The sequence below is a fragment of the Wasmannia auropunctata genome, unplaced genomic scaffold, assembly GCF_000956235.1.
Source record: "Wasmannia auropunctata unplaced genomic scaffold, wasmannia.A_1.0 LD336074.1, whole genome shotgun sequence".
Lineage (NCBI taxonomy): Eukaryota > Metazoa > Arthropoda > Insecta > Hymenoptera > Formicidae > Wasmannia > Wasmannia auropunctata.
The window spans coordinates 2780666-2795473 of NW_012026816.1; the positions used below are offsets into that span (position 1 = coordinate 2780666).

Consider the following 14808-nt stretch of genomic DNA (forward strand, 5'->3'; position numbering starts at 1 on the left):
TTTTAAGTAAAAGTGTCTGCACTGAGAAAACAAATTACTTAAAACAAAAACATTTTACTTGCTTCAAGAAATTATTTTTTTGAGGAGTACCCGAAACATATTTATTTGTTTTAAGTAATTTTTTTTCACAGTGTAGAAAAACAATTATAAGTTATCGTGCATAAATATACGTTTAAAAGTGCAAATTCTCTTATTTGCTAGCGAAACGCGTTTCGTGACTCAGATTTCCCACCCGCGAAGAGGGCTAAGAAGCCACCGAGCGACGAAGATCGGAGGATTCCTCGCACGAGGCAATAATCGCAACACAAAATCCTCACGCATACCAAAGCCGCGGTGATGCACCCGCGGAGCCGCGCAGGTCCCATCCCGGACCGTCCGCGCACGCAATCGCAATCGGGGAAAGCCCTTACCTACTCGCAACACCTTCGAAGATTGGAGAACCACCTTCCGGAAACTTCGTGGGCGATCGGGGAACGTCGATGATGCCGATCTCGAAGTCGCGATAGGCACGCCGACGGCAGACCCGCGGGGGGACGAGCAGGAACATCGGCGCGAAGTAAAGCCGCCCGAGAGTTCGGGCCCGGAGAGATCGAGCACGAGGACGATCGCGATGGATTGATGAGGGCGGAAACGGGATCGCGACGGCGGTTTTCCGTAAGTCAACGAGCAGCCATCACCGGGCGGCCGGTCTCTGGTGACTTCGGTCAGTGATTGCGGGTGCCGCAGTCGCGGCAGGACGACGAGGGCGGCAAGACGAGGGCGAGGGCGCGAGGCCGACCGTGCGACCGGTCACGCGAAGATTTTCACCCTCCCCTTCGCGTTCCCACCCCGCGAGCTGGCCGACTGGCTGACCGCGAAATCGATACGCGCGACACGAAGTTCTTTACCTTAACCGGCCGGTTTTCAAGGCGGCCGCGGCCGATTTTCTCCCCGACTCGGCGCGCGTAACGTACGTCGCGCGACGCGCGCGCGTGTCGGCCCAGCCGGTGGCTGCACGGCATTAAAGCCACCGCTTGTAATTCGTCGTCACCTTAACCCTTGAGCGGGAGCGAGCACTTTCGCTGATCGAAAGGAGGGCGGTTGCTGCTGGATTGATTGCGAGCTTATTTTAGAATTAAGATCACACTCGTTCGCGCGTACAAAGTTGGAAGAATCCTATATGATGACGACAATATTTACCTTCGGCGATGAAAAATGTGAAAAATTATATTTTCTGAATATATATATATCTATTAATAGTAGAAAATTGACATATTAAAAATATTTGAAAAAGGATTTTCTGAGGAGAAATTTCGAAACCAAGATTTAATATTACGGGTTTACTATAGTAATATATATACATTTTTTATTATTACTTGATCTACATTATTCTAAATTATTTGCTTATTTTATATGTTTTTAATTTTTTATTTTACACCATTTATTTTATATTATTGTGCCGTAAAATTCAATTTTTAATACTTTTAAGTCTGAGAAAAGAAAATTTATTTTTTCGAGGAACACGATTTCTTGTCGACTGCCGCGAGCATTAGTAAACCGCGACCGTAAACTGGTAAACAGTAAAATATTAACAACCAACTTTGTCGTCGATTTGCGACAAGCGATATTGTGCTATTACGCGATGAGAAAATTATGCGAAGAACGACATTCCGCGTGCGCTGATAAACTGTGCTCCGTCAGTTAAATATATTTTCACGAAAAAATTTTTATGAGGACTTAAAAGAATCCATTTTTAAGGAGATTGTAGGATATTTTATTATTTATTCGAAGAAGTCTGTTTCATCGACTCATTCCCATGATAATCAAGCAGTAAAATATACAATAGGCAAAAAACAGTATTGCAGTTCAAAAAAAGCGCGTTTTTTTACAGTTTATACATTTACTACTGTATATTTATAATTTGATTTTTTAATAACATGAACTTATTCTTCTTCATATAATTATAAGTATTTTATTTACTTATTATTGAAATCTATTATTAACATAGGAACTTTGTTGTATATTTATTATCTTTCACTTTCTCTTTTACATATTCCTGCATTTTCAAGGAATTAAGTTCAAAAAGTCCTCGTCGCCCACATCGTTGCGTCAAAATAAACTGTCGCGCTCTCCTCCAACGAGTGACTCCAAAATTTATCCGCCCTAAAAAGGATTAATCCTGGATGGCATCTAAAAACACGCCGCGCCCGCGCCGGTCGGACGATTACGCGGCGCTGGAATCGTGATTCACGACACGCTCGACACAAAACCATTAAAAGTTGCACGTGTCTGAAAGTTCGTATCCACCATTTGTGCCGCTGATTAAAGAGGCAGGGCGGCCGGGACCGGCGGTGGCGGGCGGGGGCGGTCGGCAAAAGCGGCGGAAAGTTCGCGCAAAATGCGGTGTCATTAAAGCGCAAATACCGCGATCTACTTCGATGTGAGTAATTTTGTGCCGCGCCGAACACTTTCCCCGGTAATTGCGCCACTAACGAGAGCGGAGGATCCCGCAGAAAAAGCCGGCGCGCGGGGAATTATCTTGGGAATCAGAGCGTCTTTTTTCGCAGACTTCCGGCCGATCTCCAGAGATGCGCGTTACACGAACGAAACTGCTTTTAACTATAGCGGCATTGCCCAACGTGCGCTCTCCGTTAATTTGATTAATCGGTCGGATCGATCTCGCGCGCGCGTTGCCGCAACAACGCGCTCATTGTGTTCCCGGAATAATGCGCGCTAATTCTCGCCACTTTTGTTTTCTCGTTTTCTTCATCGCTGAATTTCTCTTTAGCCTGTGGATCTCGAACATCAAAGATCGCGATTTTTTATAAATCCCAATTCCAATGTTAAAACATTTAATTGTACGACTTGTAAGATTAATATTCCTGGAAATTCTTTGAATCAGAGAACAATACACATATATGTCAGTTGCAGCATTAAATATGAAATATAAATAAAAAATTTGAAACAAAACATCCGGGAGAAATGTGGAAGATATGGTAAAAAGGATTTAATATTGCATTTGCTATCAGATTGCATGCGAGTCGTTGCTTTTTTTTTTCCTAAAAGATAGACTCGGACTCGCGAACAAAATGAATGTAGTACTTTAAATCCACGGCGACGAGATTGTTTCGTGTCGCACGAGCGCAGCATTATCATTCGCACAAATTCTAATAACTGTCGTAATAGTGAACCTACAACCGCTTGTCGCGTTGCCTTGTAAAACGCCGCTACGTGCCGTGCCGCATAAATGTAACGGGAACAACCCCTGAAATTTCTTTACGCACGAAGTTCACGAAACAGACGCGAAGGGCGAGTGATTGAATGGTGATTACGACACGCATGACTGACCCTATTAGTATCTCGAAAAACGAGCAACATTAATCAGAAAACTTTCATCACGAACGAAATTGTTTTTTTTTATTGAATAAACATTATTGAATTAACATTTTACTATTTCACGAACAAATTAAAATGAATCCGATATTTTTTCAATTTAGCAAAAATTGATAAAAATATCTGAATTATAAATTCTGCTGCATCCCATAAAAGGTGTATACATTTGAATTGCAATGGCTGCGTGATGAGCAAAATTAATAAATGAACAGGCACGGAAGATCGTTACTAATAAAACGCGTTATACGCTTGTTCGCAAATTTTCGAGCATATTTTTCAATAATGTATCGCGCTTGGAAACACAAACACGAGAGGACTTTTCATCGCTATTAAAATCGCTCGCGTTAATAAATATGCGTTAAGTTGGAAATAAATTTTTCTTAACATGTTATTAGACGAAACTTTTCATTTTACGATCCCACGGAAAGATACGAATTAATAATAACGTAAGAATAAGAAGTAGTATACACAAGTATATCGATATGTTCAATCCCGTAACGCGAAAGCATATATTATCAGTAATACAATCTACTCGTTTCTCACCGACAATATTCTCAGATTATTAATGAAAACGAATTAATAATGCAAACCGCCTGCAATTCCGTGCTCCTAACTGCCGCGGCATGCAAATAAAAATGCGTGCGGGACCCCGTTTATTTATAGCTCGCGCGACGCCGTCTACGGATTAAAAATAGTTTTTTTTTATCGATTAATATTAACGTAATCGATGCCCGCAGATGCGAAAGCGATGTGGCCGCCAGGGTGGGGACACGCGAGAACGAAATTGAAAACTGAAATATTCAATTCATGCGGGAGAGAGAGAGAGAGAGCGCGCAAGTTTATCTCGCTCGAGCACGTATATCAATCTTCTTACGCAATTGTCAAGTTTTAAACGCAAATAAAGCCACGCAACATGCAAATGCGACGGCACCGTTGAGTGCTCTGCTTGTATTGCGGCTCGCTTCGTGACCCGCGCAGCGTGAAAGATTTTAAAAACTGCTCCCCGTATCGATTAACATCGCAAATCGATTCGCCCTTCTGACATACGTTCCGTTGTTGGTCACGAGAATAACGAGGAGCGCAATTAGCCTAACCTGCGGGAGCGATTAAGCTCTAAACTGGAAAGGAGCAAAGGTAAACGAGAGAACGAGGGATTCGAAGAAGGTGAATGCATAACGCTATATGCAAATAACATTGAAATTTGTTTCGCTCGATCTTTAATAACGCACTCTCCCGTCTCTAATATTCTCGCGCTGCACGGCGTATGTATACCGTGAACGGTATTTCCCGCGCGTTATCGTGGATCAGCGGCTCAATTATGTCGAATTGTGGGAAATGGGCTGCTAGTTTACATAAAAAAAAAAATGCAAGCGTGCGTTAATAAGGCGAGCGCGAGGCACGTGCGATCGTATATTGGAATTAAGTGGTCTACCTAAGGGCAAGGTAATTAGACGTGAATGCGATTATAAAGAACTGTATAATAAATACATTAGTAATAAAAAGAAATGATATATACTGCAAAATCTTTAGTTTTTTAAACAAAATAAAAAAGCTCATTGCATCTGTCTTGCAAAAATTACACGATCATGATTTTAGTAGAAAAGTCGATGTGCGACAGTCGGACAAATGGAACCTGTCGGATTATATTAAAAATATGTTCCTTGTCGTGCCTCTTAGTTAAAATTAGGATTTTAGGACAGATTTTTTCTCGCATATTTTTTATGCCAAAATCAGAGACTCACGAAGTGTATTTGAATGAAGAATTTAATAGCACACTAATCAATCTACCGTTATACATCCGCCGTTATACACATTTCCATAAATATCTACATTCAGATACATATTTAAAAAAAAGGTAGTTGTGCCTGATTATTCTCTAACATCGCGTATGACTCAACGGATGCGGTTCGGCCAACTAAATCGGATTATCGCGTGATGCGAGAGCACGTGCTGCCTCGCCGCATTCTTTCGAATCCATTAATCCCGCCTATGCGGTTATTTAACACCGTCAGTCTCGATCGAGTCTTTCCTTGTACGAAACAGAGAAATTATCTTGGACATAGGTATGCTGTACGTCGTAGGAAAGGATGGTGACTAAACGGATCGATCGATCGGTGCCTCGATCAAAGACTCGCCTGTCACTTCCGGATGGGTGGTCCCTGCCAGATCCGAACGGAACGACACGGATTACTATCGCGACGAACAAATCGCTCTCACGTGCTATGGGAGGGAGGGAGGGAGGGCAGCATGACCGAAAATCGACGTAACGTGGCAAGTGACCGGCGAGGCGTCGCGGCGCGGCGCGTCGCGTCGCGTCGCGTCGCGTGCGGCCAAGGTCGACCCGCGCCACCACCCGTATTTCACTCGCTCCGCCTGTGTGCTCTCGTTTCTCTTTATAGCCACCACGACACTCCAAGCCCGCCCCGCGTGAGGGCACTTCCCCTAATTCACCGATTGTCGCGCTCGCTGAGGAAAAGAAAAGGATCCGCGCGCGAGCACGAAAAAGCCACCGAGGCACGTACTTTGTACAATTCGCGTGAGGATGAACTCGTCTCGGGTCTTGATCGTACAAGATACTCAAGATGCGTTTTTCTTGAGTGCGCTTTACGGACTTACTTGTTACATAAATAAAACACGAGAATAAAATATTTATAAACCAAACGTACTGAATGTAATATTTTTGCCAATAAGATTATATTTTATAGGACATTTTATTGTAATATTATAATAACTACATATTATTTTTTATTTATATACAGAAGTAATAATAGTATAGAAAAAACATATAAAAACAGATATTAATGTCGAACATAAGATTGAATAAAAATTAAAATATATAACTGTTCGATGTAAATATTTCGTAATTATTAATTTAAATAATATTACAGGTAACCTCTAATGCCCTACTATTATCTTCTATCTTTGTTGAAAGTATAAGTTTATTTAAGTTCTTTTGCAAGCTTCAGAAAACATTCTTTGGAACGATTTGTGCACGAGCGTATTACAGAGAGTGAATAAAAATTGCCACGAGCAGTAATTTAATCGCTCAGGTATCGCTGTGAATTACCAGTTAGATTTAGTATCTAGCGGCTGGCTATTATGCCATTAGTGTGCAAATTCGTGGTCAGCGGTTTACCCCGCGATTCTCAATTAGACGAATCACTCTCCGATAAGTTGGTTCTGCACCTTAATTCTTACTACCTCAAATTAGTTCCATTTTTCTTCAGGTATAATCTGACTTTTATGAAAGCAATTCTTCTTATACAACGTATAACATTAAGTGGAGACACTCTTCCTCTCACGTAAAAGTCCCATGATCGATTCTTATTTGCAGAAGAGATTTAATCGATTGTCACTCGCGAGAAAAAAAGTACATTTTTTACAAATTTGATTTTTAAGCGACAACTGTATTTCTAAAAAAATTATATGATTGATTGTGAATAACTTTTGAAAAGAATAACGAAACTACCACGTAAACGCATTAAACTGTCGATAAAAAATGAGCTTTGCGACGCGCGCGATGATGGAAAATTCGGACGATGTAGACAGGATATATGGAGGATTATTTCTATTTTTCTATTTTTCTTGTGTAGCAGGGAAATACGTAGGAAATCATTCATAAAAGAAATAGAACGCCATATTTTTGCCGTGAACGATCGCGTATTGCATTTTCTACGCGACATATCTTCGTGACAAAAAGAAGGTTTAGCGTTCCACAAAAGTCAACGGGAGATCGTAGGTAAGTTGGCTCGCGTGCGAGATCAATCGTTAGATACAAGGATGGGCTTTTGTATACCTATATCCCTGATTCTTTTTTTATCTAATGAAACCTTCAAGCGAAATTATAATTTCTTATCAAAAAGAAAAATAATTATTTAAAGAAAAAGATTTCTCAACGTCAGAGATATAAAATATATCTGTTCCTTTGTTGTATCATTTTTAGTACATTGTTTAAAATAACTTCAAGAAATGTTTTCTGCATTTCTTTTATTTTATAAATAGTAAGATAGTTTAAAATGAAAATATGAATTTTAAAAATATATTATTTTAAATATCTATTACGTTGTTGATTAAATAAAAGGAAAAATTCGATAAATTAACGATCTGTAGAAATATAATGCAATTAGCAAGAATGAAATTGCGCAAATCGTGTTATGTATAATACACAATATGCGGGATTATTAAGGAAATGAATTAAGATGTAATGGAATACATAAATAAACATGCAGTCGATTCACCTACGTTTCCCCGTCTGCGCTGCGTGAAATGCAATAAATTCCAAGTAATTTACTTTCATAGAATTGCCCTTCTCTTCGACTTAAAAATATTTCTCTCACATCGAAGCAACGCGTTCCTTCAAAACGTGCATCACGACAGAAGCAAACCAAATATTCTTGTACGCGTGAAAAGAAATTTCAAAAATATGAAAGAGAAGTTCCATAGCTTCGTACAATTCGTGACTTGTAAATTCGAAATTCTCTGCATAGAAGACTATTTTGATAACAAGGCGCACCTTTCCTTCCAAGGATACCTGCACGTTTCAAATGTCGCGAACCAGCGAGATTTCAAATCGACGCGTGCAATTATTCGAGAAAAGTTTCCGGAATTTGTTTTGCGAAATTAAGTTATGTCCGTAATACGGCATTAGTAAGACCGCTTACAGCACCGTCACGCTATTGCGGTGCTTGTGAGTCATTGGAACGTAACGTGGCCGGTAATAATATCACACGAAATTACGGCGCGAGAATCTCTCGCGCAGAAAGAATTTAATCTCCATGCAATTACGGGAATAATAATCGCCCCGCAACGGGTGGATTGTGCAACGCGATACTCGCGGCGCGGGTTCGGCGCTTTTTATTCGTGCGACTACGTTGGAGAACCGATCGTCGCCGATGTCGTAATTGATCGACGCACGCTGGATGGATGTAATACGTGTGGATGTAATAAATAATGAATGAGGTGCAACGTACCTTCGGCTCGGATCTAGCGCGGCTTCATTAATTATTCATCAAAATCTAATTTCAAAGATGGAGGGAAGGAAAAGCTAAATGAGCTGATTATTCAGAAGGTGGGTGAAATTAAGTTTTGAAAACCTTATCGAGATCATAGAATTGATTTAACATAACTGAGTTTTAATAATAAAATTTCTCTCAGTCAAAAAAGATGTTTGGCGTTCTGCACAAAAAGCAAATATTTTCACAGAATCATAAAATATTCGATAATTCGAAAATTTTCTGAATTTTATATTTTTTTACAATTTTAATAAAATCGCTTAAGAATTCAAATATTTAAATAGATATTTGTATATTATTAAATATGTTAAATAAATGCATAATAAAAATATAAGATATATATATTTCATGGTTGACACAATTTTTGTTTTAATATTTAAAATTAATCGAACACGATTACGTTATAATTTCGTCTTCGACTATTTCAAAGTTAAGTCAACTATATTTATGTGATTATTACGAGATAACGAAAGCGTTAACTATATGTTGATTCCGCAATACTTCGAAGAGAGCGTCGACGGGTGTCGAAAGTATTTTTATTAAAGCGCCCTGTCTCGGAACGGCGGCCATTATGACGGCGAAGAAGGATGGTTCGGGGATTCTAATTTATTATCCCCTTGAGCTAGCCCACACGGTGGCTCGTCGATGTAAATCCCGGCACGATCGATAGACACACCTCGGCCGCTTCGACCGAAGGTGGAGGTTTATAACTAACCGGGGTGAAGGAACTCTTGAATCTTGCGCGACTGTAGATAGGACGAGGGAACTTCCTCGGCCTGTTCGTGTCTTGGCTGGCGGAGCGAAAACTTTCCGCGGAAGCGCGTACGTCTTTTCACGGGTACCGCTCCATTCTAACAATAATAAAATCATGTCGATCCGCGAACGACTTCCGAATTCATCCTCCAATAGGAACTAACTCTCCAGACTTTTTTTTAAAACGAACGACGTTGCATCTAATTTTTCCGGATCCGACTCCGGGTCGGCGCTCGAATAGATATTTGCGAACACAGAATCGACATAATTTATAAAAAGGATTCAACAACCGTGAAATTTGCGCTATTTATGCGATAGGGCAAGGATGATGCTAAATACAGAGAAAGTCTCAAAGGAGAACAAAGAGAAGAATCGAGAGATTTTTCACGATTCGAGAGATTCTGCCATTCGAGTGAATAACTTACGCTAAGAGAAATCGTTATATATATATATATATATATATATATATATATATATATTGTTAGTATATAAATAATGTTCAGAAAAGTAGTACAAAAGCAGAAAGCGCTTAGAATTGTTATATTAACAACAATTTCATGGTTTAGGAAGAGGGGTCCATATAATTTTTTAACTCGATTGCATTTTGTACTTATTTCAACGTTAGGGTAACCGAGATTACCGTAGAAATTGCTTAGTTTTATGAATCTAGCGCGATCTGCTCGGTTCCCAGTTTTCCGAGAAGAGAAAGAATGATTGATCGCGACGACGTGCGAAACACGTTTGCGGCCGCGTGTGATGAATCAACCGACACACGGACCAACTGCCAAAATTAATTATCTCGTCAGGAGTCACTCGGAACCATCTAAATCACGCGATTGCAATTAAGCTCAGCCGCGAGTTTGTCTTGAGAAAGTATAGGTACTAAACTGGAAGCGAGCTCGGATGCGTCGTTGGTACGTTGAATAAATAACTGCGCAGTAACGCAACGGCCCTGCGATTTGCTTTGAGATATCCGCGAAATTACTGCAATGCTATACGGTACAACGAATGACGCGATCTACCGTGTGTATACATTCAGAAACTCGCCGTGATAAGACATATAGGCTTGGTCACAGCAAGAGACGCCGGCAGATTGCGACAAACGAAACTAGGCTGGCTTTAATTGTGTATTCAGTGTATTAAAAGGCAATAAATTTTTTAGAAATTATAGCAACATTCAATCAAGAGGATGGTGTTATAAATTTTATCTTTGTACATAAAACACATTAAACTGTGAACTCATCTTATTTTCACACTCTCCAAAAGTGTGATAAAATGTCTCAAAGATTTATTGCAGCGTTTAATTTGCGAACATTAAATACAGAGTTGGACACATTGTAATTTAATAAAGGCTTTTTATGTGCTTCTGGCTAGAGCTGTAGTGCGACAATGTGAGAGACCTCTGGTTGTTAAGTTGTTATTACGGCGCGATGAAATACACTAATCATTTCATGTCGTACGGCTTTAAAACAATCTCAGATCTATATCGAAAGAAATTTCGAGCAATTGCGAGGCGAATAAAAGCGAGTATAATTTGAAAGCTGAACCTGGTAATCATTTCTCTCTTCTCTCTCTTTCCCGAGGATGGATAAATAAACCTAATCTTATACAAAACTTGAGGTTCGAGCGTCTAAGCTTGGAACGTAAGTTCAAAAATAGCTTATCCACTTGTCTAAGAAGAGAACACTCGACTCGTGTACTTCTCGAGAAAGTTTCGGAAGAACTTTCGAGGAATCAAGTACCTAAGTAGCTCGCTTTCGAACGTCCCTAGTGCAAAATTAGAATCGAGTATCGAGTCAGGATAGTTAACGTAAGAATACTAAGAATTGAAGAGCTTCGGGAGGGCGATGGAATTCCACTGTGTCGCCGCTATTCTTTTCCGATATACAGAACAATCGCGTCACAAAAGTTTTCAATCATTTAAAGGTGCAATTTCATGCTGACGCTCATTTTTAGCATCAAAACAGATCATATGATCAAAATTAACGAATACCAAGCATCAATTTTGATCATAAGTCAGGCGTCAGCATGAAAAGGTACCTTAATAGTGAGCGATGCCCCGTTGCCGTGCCGTTCCGATTCGCAAAAATTTCATCTTCGCGATCTGATCGCGACTGATTCGAAAAGCGCAACCCGGATCATGCACCCGCGGAGCAAGTGACTTTAATTTTACGTCGATTCGCGTGGGCGAAAACAACGGATGAATTAGCGAGACGGACTCACGCGTGTAAACTTCGATTAGTGCGTATCACGCGACTCGTGCAAAATCGAGAGATATATAAATTCAACAATCGTCAGTCCACGTTTCCTTATTAAAGATTCGTGCAAATATGTATTCTGTGCGACGTATTTTAATACGCCATTGTGCCTGACAACGTATAATTATCGTGTAATGAATTAACGTATAATGAATTATTAATCATCTACGCATTACATGTATATTTTTTTAGCTGCGTGCTATTAATCTCTCTGACATTGATTGCGCTTAATTACAGTTCAAACAAAACGAACTGACGCCGTAAGTAGAGTAAGAAGGAGAAAAAGACGGGAAGGAAGGAAGGGAGAAAGAAAGTTTGGATGGGAATAGGAAATGCAGTTAAAAGGCGCATTTATAATTTTCATTCAAAGTTTAAACTTTGATTAAAGGTTACTTTAACGCGAAACATTTTGTAAGAATAATTAAGAAATTGTAAAAAAATCATTCTCTATTTGAAGAATAGTATAGAAATTATTGCGCTCGAAATGATTTTACAATATATCCCAAAAGTTCCACATATTTCGTGTTCGCAAAAATGTACATACTTTTGGGCAGAATATGAGATACAAATTTCCGTGCATATATAATACAATAATTAAATATATAAAATAAAATCGAAACACTCACGCTGGCTCTCCGTTCTGCTCGACGCGGACGATGTTGCCGCTGAGGGTCTCGATCTCCTGCGGCCGCTTCACCGTGTGCACGCCCGTTTTCTCCCTCGGCGAGGACACCCCTCTGACCGTGTTCACGCTCACCCCCGTGTCCGTCGACCTCACGCTCTCGATCGAGTCCGTGGACACGCCGGTGGACGACTTCAAGGACGCGTCGCTGCCGCGATTCTTGTTCCTCGTACGGACCACAGCATCACTGTTCACACCTGCGTTCACTGCACCGACTGCGGGATTCACACTGTTGTTGCCCCTCGCCACGCTGTTCGTCGTCGTCGCGTTGTTACTCGTCGCGTTATTCGTCGCCTCCTCGGCCGCTCTGACCTTTGAATCGTTCTCCATCACCGTGGGCATCTTGTCGTTCGCCGGAACGTCACGACTCGTCGTCATCTTGCCGCCCGCGGAGCCGCTCTTGACCTCCGCCGGCGCCATCGAAGCGGCTTCCGGTTCTTCCGAAACCTTCCCGCGAGCGTTCTGACTGTTCCTGCCGGAACGCTGATTGGCAGAAGACTGATTGGTGGAACGCTGATGTACTTCGTCGTTGATCCTGACGCTCTTCACGGATTGACTGATACTGCCGCTCTTCGAGTGTCCTCCGGTGCCACCCTCCGCGCCGACGGGAGAGTCCTTCTTATCGTTACCAGAATTAATCGCTTGACTCGTCCTGACCGATTGATTTTCGACAAACGGCGACGTCTGACCCGGCAATGCTGCGTTCGACGTCGATACAGGCACCGGCGATTCGCCCTTGGATGCGGGAGAAACGGAGGACTTGAGCGTACCGTCGGACTTCTGCTGATTCGTCGTTGAACCATCGTTGCGTTCCACGAGAAGCGCGTTCGCGTCGAGATGCAGCGGTTGCACCGCCGTGGTCGTCGTGGTGTTCACTAGACGTTCGCTGGACGTGCCGACCGCCTGCGAGGTCTGTTTCAAAAGATCTCTAAGATCGGGCACGTCGTCTCCGTTGGCCGAGGAGTTACCGTTCATTCCGTTTTCCTTCGATTCCGATCGACCATTCTGAACTGGCTGACCGGTCTGCTCGTCGCTCGTGTCTTCCTTCACAAACCTTTCCGTCTTTCCGTTCTGCTGGGACGTCGAGATGAACCTGACGGTATTCGACAGGACGTTCGCCTTGCTCTTCAGGGGAATCCTCGACGGCGAGAGGAGACGGTCCTTGCTGGGGCTTTTTTTCTGATTGTCCCTTCGAGTGACGTTGTTCTTCTGCGGCGACGTTCTCGATGCCTTCGTGGGAGACTGCCTCGTGGCATCCTTCCCTCTTACGTTCGATCGAGGGGTAGTCGTCTTCTCCGGTTTCGTCGGGGTGCCTTGGATCGGCGAGAGTCGCGTCGTCGAGCCTTTCGTCGCCGGCTGTCGGCGCGTCGTCGAGTTACTGATGAGATTACTGGTGGAGTTGGAGATGAAGCGGGTCTTGGCCTCGGTCAGATTCGTACGACTCCGGGAGTCGGACTTGTTCAGACGCGTCTTCGAGTCGTTCAGCCGCGACTTCGAATCGGCCAAGTTCAATCGACCATGTGAATTCGCGACATTCAGCCGCGTTCTCGAGTCGACCCGGCGACCGATCTTCGGCGACGGCGAACGCTCGTTGTCCTTCGTCAAGGAGGTGGACCGCTGACGATAAGTGGGCTGTGGTATTAGGCTCCTTCGGGGACTGTTCTGCTGCGACAACGACACTGCAAGACATAACAAGTGTTTCAACAAGGACCGCAGTTGAAAAGATTATTTATTCTAATATGACTATGTTAAACTATGCATAATCTTGTCTTATATTACTATTATTATTTTGCATTATACAACGTTACATACAAAGCAAATTTTTATTTATAAATTTGTCCTTTAACTTTTCTTTAATATAAATCACAAGACGACACGTCATTTAATTTTAATTTTCAGCATAAAGTACATAAATAATTTTCACACAAATAAAGCTTTTCTCAACGATGTAGAAATATCACACAAAATTTGTGAAATATATCTAAAAATCAATGTTTTTTAAATATTTTAGCAGTCTGAGATAAAAATATTTTATCAATGTAATATCAGAAATTCTATTTTATCTTAGCTCTCCGCGATGTTACAACGAAGATTATTAAATCTGACTCGTTCTCGATAAAAACTCGATAACTAAATCACCTCTTCGCTCGACTCTGCGACGACGTCCGTCAACTTCCGGCGACTGCGGCCTCGACATTGAGCGAGGGGGTGGCCCCTTGAAGCCGCGTCCGCGGAAGGGCGAGACCCTCCCTGTCGGCAAGGTGGCATCGCCGGTTTCCGGACTCGCCGGCCTGGACTCGGCGAGTATTACGAAGCTGGAACGACGGTGCGCTCTGCCGAAGGACGTCGACGTCGGCGGGGCGATCTTGTAGGGTTCGGGCGCGCGCGGGGGCGGCGGCGCCGGCACGGGGGGCGTCGGCGACAGGTACATATTGTCGGGAACGGCCAGCACCCGGAAGGGCGGCGGGCCCTGCCGCGCGACCTGGCCGTCATCGGTCCGCCTCATTCTTACGAGGCCCTATCTTTCATTGGGAAAATCACAACGTTAATACGATCGATCTTTGCGCTTGTATTAAATTTATTATACAAAATATTCGGAGATAATTACGTACTTTAACGTTTTAATAATAATAACGAAAGCATTGCAAAACTGTAAGATTATCTACTGAATCTTAGAATTATCACACGTAATATATCTTTATTAAAATTATTTAAATCAATCCAATTAATA

The 14808-nt window shown here is 42.1% G+C and overlaps 1 protein-coding gene across 1 annotated transcript in view; it reads right to left on the reverse strand.

The window, feature by feature from the left end:
• Window positions 1–14583, reverse strand: part of LOC105449672 — an 18475-nt gene extending 3892 nt beyond the window's left edge. The window contains exons 1-2 of the mRNA XM_011689003.1: window positions 14217–14583; window positions 12022–13756 (exon numbers count right to left, since the gene is read on the reverse strand). Coding sequence (XP_011687305.1) covers window positions 12022–13756; window positions 14217–14583 — 2102 coding nt within the window. The remainder of the gene's footprint in view (window positions 1–12021; window positions 13757–14216) is intronic.
• Between the last annotated feature and the right edge of the window lie 225 nt (window positions 14584–14808).